Source organism: Ovis canadensis, chromosome 7, assembly GCF_042477335.2.
Source record: "Ovis canadensis isolate MfBH-ARS-UI-01 breed Bighorn chromosome 7, ARS-UI_OviCan_v2, whole genome shotgun sequence".
Taxonomy (NCBI): Eukaryota; Metazoa; Chordata; class Mammalia; order Artiodactyla; family Bovidae; genus Ovis; species Ovis canadensis.
The window spans coordinates 19,563,458-19,578,117 of NC_091251.1; the positions used below are offsets into that span (position 1 = coordinate 19,563,458).

Here is a 14,660-nt window from a genome sequence, read left to right on the forward strand (position 1 = left end):
AAAGGAGTACGTCAAGGCTGTATATTGTCACCCTGCTTATTTAACTTCTATGCAGTGTCCATTATGAGAAACGCTGGGCTGGAATAAGCACAAGCTGGAATCCAGATTACCGGGAGAAATATCAATAACCTCAAATATGCAGATGACACCACCCTTATGGCAGAAAGTGAAGAGGAACTAAAAAGTCTCTTGATAAGAGTGAAAGAGGAGAGTGAAAAAGTTGGCTTAAAGCTCAACATTCAGAAAACAAAGATCATGGCATCTGGTCCCATCACTTCATGGGGTAGATGGGGAAACAGTGGAAACAGTGTCAGACTTTAATTTTTGGGCTCCAAAATCACTGCGGATGGTGACTGCAGGCATGAAATTAAAAGACGCTTACTCCTTGGAAGAAAAGTTATGACCAACCTAGATAGCATATTCAAAAGCAGAGACATTACTTTGCCAACAAAGGTCCGTCTAGTCAAGGCTATGATCTTTCCAGTGGTCATGTGTGGATGTGAGATATGGACTGTGAAGAAAGCTGAGCGCTGAAGAATTGATGCTTTTGAACTGTGGTGTTGGAGAAGACTCTTGAGAGTCCCTTGGACTGCAAGGAGATCCAACCAGTCCATCCTAAAGGAGATCAGTCCTGGGTGTTCATTGGAAGGACTAATGCTGAAGCGGAAACTCTTATACTTTGGCCACCCCACTCGAAGAGCTGACTCATTGGAAAAGACCCAGGTGGTGGGAAAGATTGAAGGTGGGAGAAGGGGACAACAGAGGATGAGATGGCTGGATGGCATCACCGACTTGATGGACATGGGTTTGGGTGAACTCTGGGAGTTGGTGATGGACAGGGAGGCCTGGCGTGCTGCGATTCCTAGGGTCACAAAGAGTTGGTCACGGCTGAGCGATTGAACTGAACTGAATTTATGATTGATTTCTTAGAACTCTGCTCATACTTGAAAATTTGAGGAAGGTGAAAAAATTTAACCTACAAATTGTTTACAGTGTTTGAATACTTTATGAATATTGCATTTAACAATCAATGAAGTATGACTATGTTGGTTAAATATTTATTCACTTCAATTTGTGGTTTTCTTTTGGTATTTTGGAACCAACTCTTTTTTTTTTTTTTTTAAGATTTCAAATATTTCTTTGGTGCTTAAAAAGTCTGAAGGTCATACACTCTGTGCCTGTTGTGTCTCATGGTTAAAATGTCACAGGGCCCTACAGCATTTTGGGTTCCTGGCTTTGGGCTCTTTACAAACCTGTTTCTGCATCACATCCTTCCATTGGGGGCATTTCCCTACCATTCTGATCTCAGTTTAAATGTCACCCTATCCAAGACGGTTTTCTTGATCACTCACTGAAAAATAATCATCCAGTCACACTATTTCACTTCTCACTGTAGCATGTTCATTACCACTAGCTGACATTATTCTTCTAATAACATCTAGAATCTAATAGATAGACTTATTCTAAATCTGTTGATTTACTGATTTACCAGTCTACCCATCTATATATCAATCAACTGATTGTCCACCCCTACTGGAATGTAACGTCAGAGATATTGTCAGTCTAATCATATCCACGCCCGCACTATTTAACATAGGGTCTGATACATAGTAAGTGCTCAATAAATTTTTGTGGCTTTATTGAGATGATAGTGAAGATCACTGCACACCTTTACTAGCTCATATGTTTCCCAAGTACTGTGATGGTTTGAGGAAAAGACAGAATGGTGTGATTCCTGGAATAACAGCCCCCTAAAGAGGTCCACATTAGGATCCTGGGAACCTATGAGTTTGTGAAGTTACAGGGCAAAGGGGAATTAAAGTTGATCATCATCTGACCCTACAACGAGATTATCCAGGGTGAGCCTAATATAATCACAAGGGTCCTTTCAAGCAGAAGAATGAGGCCAGCAGGGACGTCAGAGGGATGCGGACGGACTGAGCACCCATTGCTGACTTTGAAGGTAAAGGAGGGGGGCTGAGGGGTGTGTGTGGCTTCCGCAGACTGAAAAAGGCAAAGAAATGGATTCTCCTGAAAGCCTCCCTATAGGCCTTTCTTTTCACTCAGTGAGACTCATTTCAGACTTCTGACCTCTAGAACTGTAAGATAATACGTCTGTATTGTTTAAGGCACTCACATTTGTGGTGATTTGTTATTTGCAGCAATAGAAAACTAATAACATAGGTGGTTCTGTTATTGTCACAGAGGAAGACATGGAGGCCCATCCTTGAGAGGCCCTTTATTCAAGGTCATTTGGGCATTTAGTATCAGCTCAAGCTAGATTCCCATTGGTCAGAGTGTGTATCAGTCCTGTGAGTATTTGTTCCACTTGCCTATCACTTTATAACCAACCAACCCAAAGCACAGGGGCTTAAAACCATACACTATTATCTTTAAGCTTTTCTTCTTACAAGGACTTTTGCAGGAGGATGGGATAATCAGGGGCTTCTCAGGTGGCCCAGTGGTAAAGAATCCCCCTGCAAAGCAGGAGACGCAGGACACATGGGCTTGATCCCTGGGTCAGGAAGATCCCCTGGAGGAGGAAATGGCAACCCACTCCAGTATTCTTGCCTGGAGAACTCTGTGGTCAGAAAAGTCTGGTGAACCACAGTCCATGGGGTCACAAAGAGTTGGACACAGCTGAGCCACTAACACTTTCTTGCTATTTTGAGGTGGTACCCGCAAGGGGACAGTTACTAGTAAACAGTCAGAATGAAAGAGGGTTGAGACATTTTTGGGGCCAATACCAAGTTCATTTCTTCTGGCTCAAGGAGAGGGTTCAGTTCAGTTCAGTCGCTCAGTTGTGTCCGACTCTTGGCGAGCCCATGAATCGCAGCACGCCAGGCCTCCCAGTCCATCACCAACTCCCGGAGTTCACTCAGACTCATGTCCATCGAGTCAGTGGTGCCATCCAGCCATCTCATCCTCTGTTGTCCCCTTCTCCTCCTGCCCCCAATCCCTCCCAGCATCAGAGTCTTTTCCAATGAGTCAACTCTTCGCATGAGGTAGCCAAAGTACTAGAGTTTCAGCTTCAGCATCATTCCTTCCAAAGAAATCCCAGGGCTGATCTCCTTCAGAATGGACTGGTTGGATCTCCTTACAGTCCAGGGGACTCTCAAGAGTCTTCTCCAACACCACAGTTCAAAAGCATCAATTCTTCGGCGCTCAGCCTTCTTCACAGTCCAACTCTCACATCCATACATGACTACTGGAAAAACCATAGCCTTGACTAGACGGACCTTAGTCAACAAAGTAATGTCTCTGCTTTTGAATATGCTATCTAGGTTGGTCATAACTCTTCTTACAAGGAGTAAGCGTCTTTTAATTTCATGGCTGCGGTTACCATCTGCAGTGATTTTGGAGCCCCCCAAAATAAAGTCTGCCACTGTTTCCACTGTTTCCCCATCTATTTCCCATGAAGTGATGGGACCGGATGCCATGATCTTCGTTTTGAATGTTGAGCTTTAAGCCAACTTTTTCACTCTCCCTTTCACTTTCATCAAGAGGCTTTTTAGTTCCTCTTCACTTTCTGCCATAAGGGTAGTGTCATCTGCATATCTGAGGTTATTGATATTTCTCCTGGCAATCTGGATTCTAGCTTGTGTTTCTTCCAGTCCAGCGTTTCTCATGATGTACTCTGCATATAAGTTAAATAAGCAGGGTGACAATATACAGCCTTGATGTACTTCTTTTCCTATTTGGAACCTGTTGTTCCATGTCTGTTGTTTCATATCCAGTTCTAACTGTTGCTTCCTGACCTGCACACAGATTTCTCAAGAGGCAGGTCAGGTGGTCTGGTATTCCCATCTCTTTCAGAATTTTCCACAACTTATTGTGATCCACACAGTCGAAGGCTTTGGCATAGTCAATAAAGCAGAAATAGATGTTTTTCTGGAACTCTCTTGCTTTTTCCATGATCCAGCGGATATTGGCAATTTGATCTCTGGTTCCTCTGCCTTTTCGAAAACCAGCTTGAACATCAGGAAGTTCACAGTTCACGTATTGCTGAAGCCTGGCTTGGAGAATTTTGAGCATTACTTTACTAGCGTATGAGATGAATGCAATGGTGCGGTAGTTTGAGCATTCTTTGGCATTGCCTTTCTTTGGAATTGGAATGAAAACTGACCTTTTCCAATCTTGTGGCCACTGCTGAGTTTTCCAAATTTGCTGGCATATTGAGCGCAGCACTTTCACAGCATCATCTTTCAGGATTTGAAATAGCTCAGCTGGAATTCCACACCTCCACTAGCTTTGTTCGTAGTGATGCTTTCTAAGGTCCACTTGACTTCACATTCCAGGATGTCTGGCTCTAGATGAGTGATCACACCATCGTGATTATCTGGGTCATGAAGATCTTTTTTGTACAGTTCTTTTGTGTATTCTTGCCACCTCTTCTTAATATCTTCTGCTTCTGTTAGGTCCAGACCATTTCTGTCCTTTATCGAGCCCATCTTTGCATGAAATGTTCCCTTGGTATCTCTAATTTTCTTGAAGAGATCTCTAGTCTTTCCCATTCTGTTGTTTTCCTCTATTTCTTTGCATTGATCAACGAGGAAGGCTTTCTTATCTCTTCTTGCTATTTTTTGGAGCTCTGCATTTAGATGCCTATATCTTTCCTTTTCTCCTTTGCTTTTCGCCTCTCTTCTTTTCACAGCTATTTGTAAGGCCTCCCCAGACAGCCATTTTTCTTTTTTGCATTTCTTTTCCATGGGGATGGTCTTGATCCCCGTCTCCTGTACAATGTCAGGAACCTCATTCCATAGTTCATCAGGCACTTTATCAGATCTAGGCCCTTAAATCTGTTTCTCACTTCCACCGTATAATCATAAGGGATTTGATTTAGGTCATACCTGAATGGTCTAGCAGTTTTCCTTACTTTCTTCAATTTAAGTCTGAATTTGGTAATAAGGAGTTCATGATCTGAGCCACACTCAGCTCCTGGTCTTGTTTTTGCTGACTGTAGAGAGCTTCTCCATCTTTGGCTGCAAAGAATATAATCTAGCAGGGTATATAGAGAGAAGTCTTGGCCCCAGTTCCCTTTGTACTTCCTGGCTTTAGCTCATATGTGCCTGAGGCATGCCTAGGACCTGACTCTTCACCTAGAAGCAGCAAAGAGCACTCCCCACCCAATAATCAGAAACACATTGGATTTTCTCCTTAAAAGAGTCATACTGTTCTATTGTATTCATTGATAACCATGAGAAGAACACCAGAAAGCATGCTGGATTCTAATGGGAATCCCTCCCTGCCTTCTCTCTCCACCTGTCTCTTACGGATCAATATCAGTGCTTTGCAGACAGCAACCCGGAATGGCCATGCCTTACCTGTCAGGTTTCTTCTCAGTGAGAATGTTGATCTGCACCAGAAGATGGCAGTGAATCTATTGCGATAACGTAGACTTTGATCCCAGCTCTGTGAGGCTTGGCTGTAAGCTGCTGCTTGCAGATACGCTTGGGAGAGGGAGGGGAGGAACAGGTGACCACAAAGGAGGAGTTCTTTCTGGGAGGGCTGACCAACTCCTTTTGCAGACTGAGTTTTAATCATGAGAAATAGAATCTGAGGTCTGAATTTTAGAAAGTTGTTGCAGTTCCTGAACAAAACGAAATCTTTGTGTTTTAAATATTTATATTTGCCGCAGTTAAACTTTCTCATGTGTCTGGAGATGCCATTCTTGTATTAAATTTATCAGTCTGGGAAAATGATGACGCTGCTGTTAATAGGAAGGAGAAGGATTATTTTTCCCCCTTCACTGACCGATTTTGTTTTTCTTTTGAAAGTCAGTCATTTGTACTGATTTAGGTTTTCTGAAGTTGGCCCTGGCAGAATTAACAAAGGCCATTTGTGCTGGAATTAGATGCTATTTTTCACTCTATGTTCATTTCTCCTGGGAGAATATTCTTTGCTCTGATTTGCTTAAGCCATTGCCATTTATTATATTAACTGGAGAGAAGGGATGTGATTTAAACCAGGATTGGTAGTTTTTGGAGAATGGCATGAGAGACTCTGAATTTGCCTGTTCTATCCAAGGATGTTTGGATGGAAGGGTTTGGGGCCACAGCAAGGCTGGTAGTCCCAGCAGGAAGGGCCCTCCCTATGTCCCTGGGATTAGGGATCTGTTCTTTTTTTTCATGCTTGGTGTCATAGAGACCAGGTCCTCCCAGAGCAGAAGAGGTCTGTGTGGAAAGCCTGCCCCTCCACCCCATCTGTCTCCTACTGCCCTTGCTCACCCTTGGACAGTTTGATGCACACAGCTTTAGGTCCCATCTGCCCCTCCTTTCCTCCTCCGCTGAGTACCGCTGCGTTCTTTGCTCAATCACTACACCTTTCTTCCATCCATCTACCCCTGTGGGAAGGAGGCTGGTGTTGATGTTGGAGTCAGGAAGATCTGGGTTCAAATCCTGTCTCTGCCACTTCCTAGCTCAGATGCCTCAGGAGGTGATTTAGCCTCTGAATTGATAGCTTAGGTGATTCAGGAGCTCCAAAGAAGATTTAGCTTTTGGGCCAGGCACCAGGCTTGATCACTAAAGAGTTTCTGTGTAGCAGAGTTTTATTAAAGTATAAAAAGGGGCAGAGAAAGCTTCTGACATAGACATCTGAAGGGGGGTAGAGAGTGCCCCCCTTGCTAGCATTCAGTTCAGTTCAGTTCAGTCGCTCAGTCGTGTCCGACTCTTTGCGACCCCATGAATCGCAGCACGCCAGGCCTCCCAGTCCATCACCATCTCCCAGAGTTCACTCAGACTCATGTCCATCGAGTTCGTGATGCCATCCAGCCATCTCATCCTCTGTCGTCCCCTTCTCCTCCTGCCCCCAATCCCTCCCAGCATCAGAGTCTTTTCCAGTGAGTCAACTCTTTGCATAAGGTGGCCAAAGTACTGGAGCTTCAGCTTTAGCATCATTCCTTCCAAAGAAATCCCAGGGCTGATCTCCTTCAGAATGGACTGGTTGGATCTCCTTGCAGTCCAAGGGACTCTCAAGAGTCTTCTCCAACACCACAGTTCAAAAGCATCAATTCTTCGGCACTCAGCCTTCTTCACAGTCCAACTCTCACATCCATACATGACCACAGGAAAACCCATAGCCTTGACTAGATGGACCTTAGTTGGCAAAGTAATGTCTCTGCTTTTGAATATACTATCTAGGTTGGTCATAACTTTTCTTCCAAGGAGTAAGCATCTCTTGATTTCATGGCTGCAGTCACCATCTGCAGTTATTTTGGAGCCCCAAAAATAGAGTCTGACACTGTTTCCATTGTTTCCCCATCTATTTCCCATGAAGTGATGGGACTGGATGCCATGATCTTTGTTTTCTGAATGTTGAGCTTTAAGCCAACTTTTTCGCTCTCCTCTTTCACTTTTATCAAGAAGCTTTTTAGTTCCTCTTCACTTTCTGCCATAAGGGTGGTGTCATCTGCATATCTGAGGTTATTGATATTTCTCCCGGCAATCTCGATTCCAGCTTGTGCTTCTTCCAGTCTACTTTTTAATTATTACAGAGAATCAAAAGAATGCCTCAAGGTTGTAAAGATCTTATTAGACGCACTCCCACAATTTACATTTTAAAATGACAGGATTAGAACTAACAATCTAAAGATTTTACCAGACCTACTCCCATGATATACATTTTAAGATAACAGGATTAGTCAGAAGGTTTTCCAGAAGAAACTGTCCTCAAGCAGGATACATTGTTGTTATATAATCCTTAGTACAGAGTTTAAGCTGAGTTGTTTAAACCCAGAATCATCAATTCTGGGTTTAAAGAAAAAAACCTTTTATGTGACTAAGACTAAGGAATGTAGAGAAAAAGAAAAAGACTTTGTGCTTTCCTCCTCCTTGAGAATTCCAGGCCCCTATCTTGTCTTCAAGAGCCGGAGTCCCTTCTCTCCTCCTCAGGGACCTGGACTTCTCAACCTGCCTAGGAATTGACTCTCTCAGTATGTAAAGTGTGGAATAGAAAACCTAACTGCTGGGGTGGTTGTGAATGAAAAGCTGTCAGCCTCTAAACAGTATTAACTGTTGGGGATATGAGAATATTAACTGTATGGATGTGAGAGTTGGCTATAAAGAAAGCTGAGCGCTGAAGAATTGATGCTTTTGACCTGTGGTGTTGGAGAAGACTCTTGAGAGTCCCTTGGACTGCAAGGAGATCCAACCAGTCCATTCTGAAGGAGATCAGTCCTGAATATTCATTGAAAGCACTGATGCTGACGCTGAAACTCCGATACTTTGGCCACCTGATGCAAAGAACTGACTCACTGGAAAAGACCCTGATGCTGGGAAAGACTGAAGGTGGGAGGGGCAGGGGAGGACAGAGGATGGAGGTTGGATGGCATCACTGACGCAATGGGCATGAGTTTGAGCAAGCTCTGTGAGATGGTGTAGGACAGGGAAGCCTGGTGTGCTGCAGTCCGTGGGGTCCCAAAGAGTTGGACACGACTGAGCGACTGAACTTAAGTGAACTACTGGGGACGCGAGTGTGTAGTAGTAGCGTCAGGAGGATGTGTTGTATGTGCCTTCCTGATGCTGACTGACGTCATCGTCTCTGCTTGAGCAGCACCGCGACAACCTCTGCGCTCACCCTCGAGGCATCTGCACCCCTTCTCGCCACTCTCTCTCCTCTCAGCTCAGCTCCTGTGGTCCACAGGCTCTCCCTGCACCCTCTTCCCTGCTCTGTCCACCCTGTGCCCCAACCCCGCCCTCCCCACTAGCTGCCCCTCACCTCACTCTCACACCTTAGCTGTGTTCTCCTCGCCTTTTCCCTCTTTGCGGCTGCCTTGTCCACCCCCAGGGAGGTGTTTTCTCTGGAGCCTCCGGGACCAGGGGCAGCTGGGTGGGAGTGAGGCAGCGAGAGGCTGTGTGTGAGTGTGGAGGCGGGCACTGAGCTTGCCAGAGCTGGTAAGGAGCCTGCGATGGAGGTGACCAGTGCTTGGCTGGGAAGACAGGCATTTTAGCCACAACGAGGGAGGAAAGCAGACACAGTGAATACACGGTGGCCAGACTACACAGGTGGGAGGGCTGAGCATGGACCCTTGGTGAAGAGGGTGTTAGTCCCACAACCCACTCTAGGGAGAAAAAGCCCTAGTTCAAGGCAAGTCGGGAAGTATGGACTATGACTGCTGTTTCCTCCTTGTGGTAATTCCTACTGCACTTTAGCTCGTTGAAGGCTCTGAGAAGTCCCGCAATTAAGCTATTCAGTAGTTTCTTAGTCTTCATATTTGAGCTCAGATGTCAGTTCTTCAGGAAAGTGTTTTTTTCTGACCTCCGGAAAGTTCGGCCTGCCCCCACGTATGCTATCTTACCACTCTGCAGATTTCCTCCGAGGTACTTAACACAATTAGTAACCGCATATTTATTTGGTGACTTAAAAAAAAAATCAGCGTCTCCTTGCTGGGCCATGTTCACCATTGAACCCCTTGTTCTTGTTCAGTCGCTCAGTCGTGTCCAACTCTTTGTGATCCAATTGCCTGCAGCACACCAGGCTTCCCTGTCCTTCACTATCTCCCAGAGCTTGCTCAGACTCATGTCCACTGAGTCAGTGATGCCACCCAACCGTCTCATCCTCTGTCCTCCCTTTCTCTTCCACCTTCCATCTTTCCCAGCACCAGGGTCTTTTCCAGTGAGTCAGCTCTTCATATCAGGTGACCAAAGTATTGGAGTTTCAGCTTCAGCATCAGTCCCTCCAGTGAAAATTCAGGTCCGATTTCCTTTAGGATTGACAGATTTGATCTTGCTGTCTAAGGGACTCTCAAGAGCCTTCTCCCGCACCCCAGTTAGAAAGCATCAGTTCTTCAGTGCTCAGCCTTTTTTATGGTCCAACTCTCATATCCATACATGACTACTGGAAAAGCCAGTTTCCATTCATTCATAGGCCAGGCTCTTTTTCGGGATGCTGACTAAACTGCTAGTGTCCTGAAAAGAGCCTGGCTAATAGTAGGTGCTCAGAATCAAGTTCTAGAATAAATGATGCAGGAGGGTGGGTTGCCGGTGAGCAGGTTAGCTGTGCGGCCTTGGCAGGCAAATGATTGCTGAAGACTTGCTGAGGGCTCACCACCATGCTGGGCAGTGCCAGTGTTCAGGGGATTATCTGCTGAAATGAGTCACTTTTTGATCTGAACGTTGAAGCCAGGATTTTTTGAATTTGACATTGTCATTTGTTTCTGCAGCCTAAGGCGTCCCCTCTTCATTTAGCTGTTCTCAACAACCTTGTCACAGTGGTGAACAGCATGACGTTGATATCTTAAATCAGGTAAGCCAGCAAGTTAGAACCTGGACAGTCAATTTTCTTGTTTCAACTCAGTGTGTTTGGGGGTAGTTTTGATCAAGTTCAAGGTTCCTGGGAGGAACAGGCCCATTTATTTTCTATCCCTTTCCTCCTCTCACCCTCACTCCCACTTGCACACACATATTTTGTCTTTTGCAAACACACAGCTGGGATTCAGCCAGTGTGTTATTAAACTGTTCACATTTAACAGGCCCAGTGCTTCGGATAGATAAACTGTAGCTCGGCGGTAAATCACCAGAGCCTCTTTAAATCAAAAGCTACTCCCCCAGTGTGAAATGTTGTAGTTGGCAGGCAACCCTTTTCACCCAGAAGGAAGCTTTGTTTCTGTATGACAGACAGTAAATGTATCTTCTTTTTGCCAAAAGAGACCTCTTGAAAAAAATTGTTTTAAATCACCATGAATTCAGTCATTGGAGCAGAACCAAATGCTCCATAGAAGGCATCCATCTCTGGCTAGAAATGGAAATGTTGAGGTGGAAGAATTAAGAGGATGGGGGTGGGTGCTGTCTGCACTGGGCCCTGCTGTGGGATGGGCTGCCCTCCTCCAGAGGCCAGGAGTGGGAAGGAAAACTCTCAGAGAGAGGCGTCTTAAGCCATGAGCCTCGGGACCTCTCCCTCCTTCCTGGCTGCCCCCTCCAAGGTCAGGAGCGGCCATGATTGGTGAGGCTGCCTGCACTTACCCACTGGGTAGTCCTCGGTTTCCTCATCTGTGAAGCCGGAGCACTGATGCCCACCTCTGCTCCAGCGCCAACCTGTGAGGTCACTGGTGCCCTGAGCTGAATGGGGACTTAACTCCCTGTCCGTCCCTTCCTTCCCCAGGGACCATTCTCCTCCCTGGTCTTTTACTATCCCAAAAGTGAGGGGGAAGAAAAATCCCCCTTGTTATTAAACATACATGTGTGTTCAGCTATGTTAATGCCCCAGATCTTTTCTTATGGGCAGCATCTTTCTCTCCACAAGGACAGAACTCACAAGTGGTTCTGGTTTCACTAGCTCTACTCCAGTGAACGAGGCTTGCTAGACTGCCACCCAGGGTATCAAACTCTTCATCATTGATGGTTTTTGTTGGACTAGGAATACACACAGTGTATAAAAGGAAGAAAACATAAATAAGCTAAAAACTTACAATTTGGTTCTAATCCTTCCAAAGAAAGAGAGCTCTCTTAATATTTTGGCGCATTTCCTGCCCTGTAGCCTTCTAGCAGTTTTGCCATAGGGAGGTTTTATGAGTATTTGGTGTGTGGCACTTGTCTCTGTTTCATGTTGGTATAGACTTTTGATCAGTCTGTCAGTGTAAGTTCCAAATCTTAGATAATGAGCCTCCAGAGGGGCACACTGCTGCCTAAAAGTGGGTCTTCAGTGAGTGCTTTTTGATATTAATTCTGTTAACATCCCAAGCAGGTTGGCCCTGTGCTCTTGAAGGAAGAGTCCTGGACTGGATGGTACTGCCCAGCTGTGTGACACTGAGGAAGTCGCTTCCTCCCTCTGGTTTAGGAGTTGGGCTGGATCGCAACCAGTGTTCCTTTCTGTGTTAATATTTTAGAAATGTCTTCACATCAGAATTTCTTTTGGTGGGAGGTATAAGATGGGTGATTTTCTTGTGATTTCATCTATTTCTCTGAGACACTCTTGTCCTTTTTGTATTATTACTGGTTATTTCAGTTAATTATTAATGGCTATTTCAGAAAGGAATTAAAAGCTGACACTCCTTTTATACACTATAATGTAGGAAATTTGCAAAATAGAGAAAAGCATCAAGAAGGCAATAAAAATAACCTCTAATCCCTCCATCTAGATGTTATCATTCTTAACATCACCAATGCATTTTCTTCTCTTTCTCTATTTTTATATATAAATTGAGCTCAGCTAGATAGTGTTTTTTTCCTAAGGTGTTAAATGTTACAAGCACTTTTTCATTTTTACAAATCTCTGAAATTATTTTTTATTGTGGCAAAATAGATGTAAGATTTTGGTGGCATGAAGCATATTGACCATGTACATAACTCTCACACTGTTTCCAGAGCTTTATCTTTCCTGAACTGAAACTCCATACTCATTAAACAGTAATTCCTTATTCCCTCCTCCTTGACACACCATTTCACCGTATCTCTATGAACTTACTACTGTACGTATCCCTTATTGAAATTATTTTAAAAAGTCGTTTGTGATGGTTGCCTACTTTTCCAATATGTGCATATACCATAATTTATCTCATGAGTCTCCTTATTAAGCATGCAACTTCCTTTCAATCTTTCATTGTTGTAAATAACACAGCAATTAATATCTCCTGCTCCTGTTTAAAAATAAGTTAGCTTATCTGTTTTCCCTTATGCCTGTGGAGGACACATTTGCTTTCCTGTGTCTTTTCATTATGCAACTTTCTTCTCTCTTTAACGTGTTTGAATTATATTTTTGAAATTTCTCATGGCTTCATCATCAGTCCTTCCAATGAACACCCAGGACTGATCTCCTTTAGGATGGACTGGTTGGATCTCCTTGCGGTCCAAGAGACTCTCAACAGTCTTCTCCAACACCACAGTTCAAAAGCATCAATTCTTCGGTGCTCAGCTTTCTTCACAGTCCAGCTCTCACATCCATATGACCAAACGGACCTTTGTTGGCAAAGTAATGTCTCTGCTTTTGAATATGCTATCTAGGTTGGCCATATCTTTCCTTCCAAGGAGTAAGCGCCTTTTAATTTCATGGCTGCAATCACCATCTGCAGTGATTTTGGAGCCCAAAAAAATAGTCTGACACTGTTTCCCCATCTATTTGCCATGAAGTGATGGGACCAGATGCCATGATCTTCGTTTTCTGAATGTTGAGCTTTAAGCCAACTTTTTCACTCTCCTCTTTCACTTTCATCAAGAGGCTTTTTAGTTCTTTCTGCCATAAGGGTGGTGTCATCTGCGTATCTGAGGTTACTGATATTTCTCCCGGCAATCTTGATTCCAGCTTGTGCTTCTTTCAGCCCAGAGTTTCTCAAGATGTACTCTGCATATAAGTTAAATAAGTAGGGTGACAATATACAGCCTTGACACACTCCTTTTCAATTTGGAACCAGTCTGTTGTTCCATGTCCAGTTCTAACTGTTGCTTCCTGACCTGCATACAGGTTTCTCAAGAGGCAGGTCAGGTGGTCTGGTATTCAAATAAGGAAGACAAACATACGCTTTCTCATTAATCACTTGTGATTAGAAAAGCTGGATTTAGAAAAGGCAGAGGAACCAAAGATCAAATTGCCCACATCCATTGGATCACTGAAAAAGCAAGAGAGTTCCAGAAAAACATCTATTTTTGCCTTATTGACTACGCCAAAGCCTTTGACTGTGTGGATCACAACAAACTGTGGAAAAACTCTTCAAGAGATGGGAAGCCACCTTACCTGCCTCCTGAGAAATCTATATGCAGATCAAGAAGCAACAGTTAGACATGGAGCAACAGACTGGTTCCAAATTGGGAAAGGAGTAGGTCAAGGCGGTATGTTATCACCCTGCTTATAAGGCAGTCAGAAGCATAAACTCCCAGTTACACAATAAATGCGGAGAAGGCAATGGCACCCTACTCCAGAACTCTTGCCTGGAAAATCCCATGGATGGAGGAGCCTGGTCACTAAGAGTCAGACACGACTGAGCAACTTCACTTTCACTTTTCACCTTCATGCATTGGAGAAGGAAATGGCAACCTACTCCAGTGTTCTTGCCTGGAGAATCCGAGGGACAGGGGAGCCTGGTGGGCTGCCGTCTATGGGGTTGCACAGAGTCAGACACGATTGAAGCGACGCAGCAGCAGCAGCAGCAGCAGCAGCGTACATCATGAGAAATGCTGGACTGGATGAAGCACAAGTTGGAATCAAGATTGCCGGGAGAAATATCAACAATCTCAGATATGCAGATGACACCACACTTATGCAGAAAGTGAAGAAGAATTAGAGCCTCTTGACGAAAGTGAAAGAGAAGAGTGAAAAAATTGGCTTAAAACAACATTCAGAAAACTAAGATCATGGCATCTGGTCCCATCACCTCAGAGCAAATATATGCAGAATCAGCCCAAGAATGTTTTGTGGGGCTCCAAAATCACTGCAGATGGTGACTGCAGCCATGAAATTAAAAGACGCTCACTCCTTGGAAGAAAAGATATAACCAACCTAGTACATATTACAAAGCAGAGACACTAACCTGGCCAACAAACGTCCATCTAGTCAAACACATGCTTTGCCAATAATCATGTATAGGTGTGAGAATTGAACTATATCAGAAGGCTGAGCACTGAAAAATTGATGCTTTTTAACTATAGTGTTGGGAAAGGCTCTTGAGAGTCTCTTAGTAAGAAAACCTAACATCTTAAAAAAAGATCAGTCCTGAATTTTCACCGGAAGGGCCG

General features: G+C 44.3%; 1 protein-coding gene across 1 annotated transcript in view; it reads left to right on the forward strand.

Moving 5' to 3' along the window:
• The window catches only part of ANKDD1B (ankyrin repeat and death domain containing 1B), an 82,026-nt gene that overhangs the window by 40,636 nt on the left and 26,730 nt on the right, over positions 1-14,660 (forward strand). Inside the window, 3 exon segments of the mRNA XM_069597375.1 lie at positions 5,214-5,374; positions 10,160-10,214; positions 10,217-10,242. Of these exon segments, the coding sequence (XP_069453476.1) occupies positions 5,214-5,374; positions 10,160-10,214; positions 10,217-10,242 (242 nt within the window).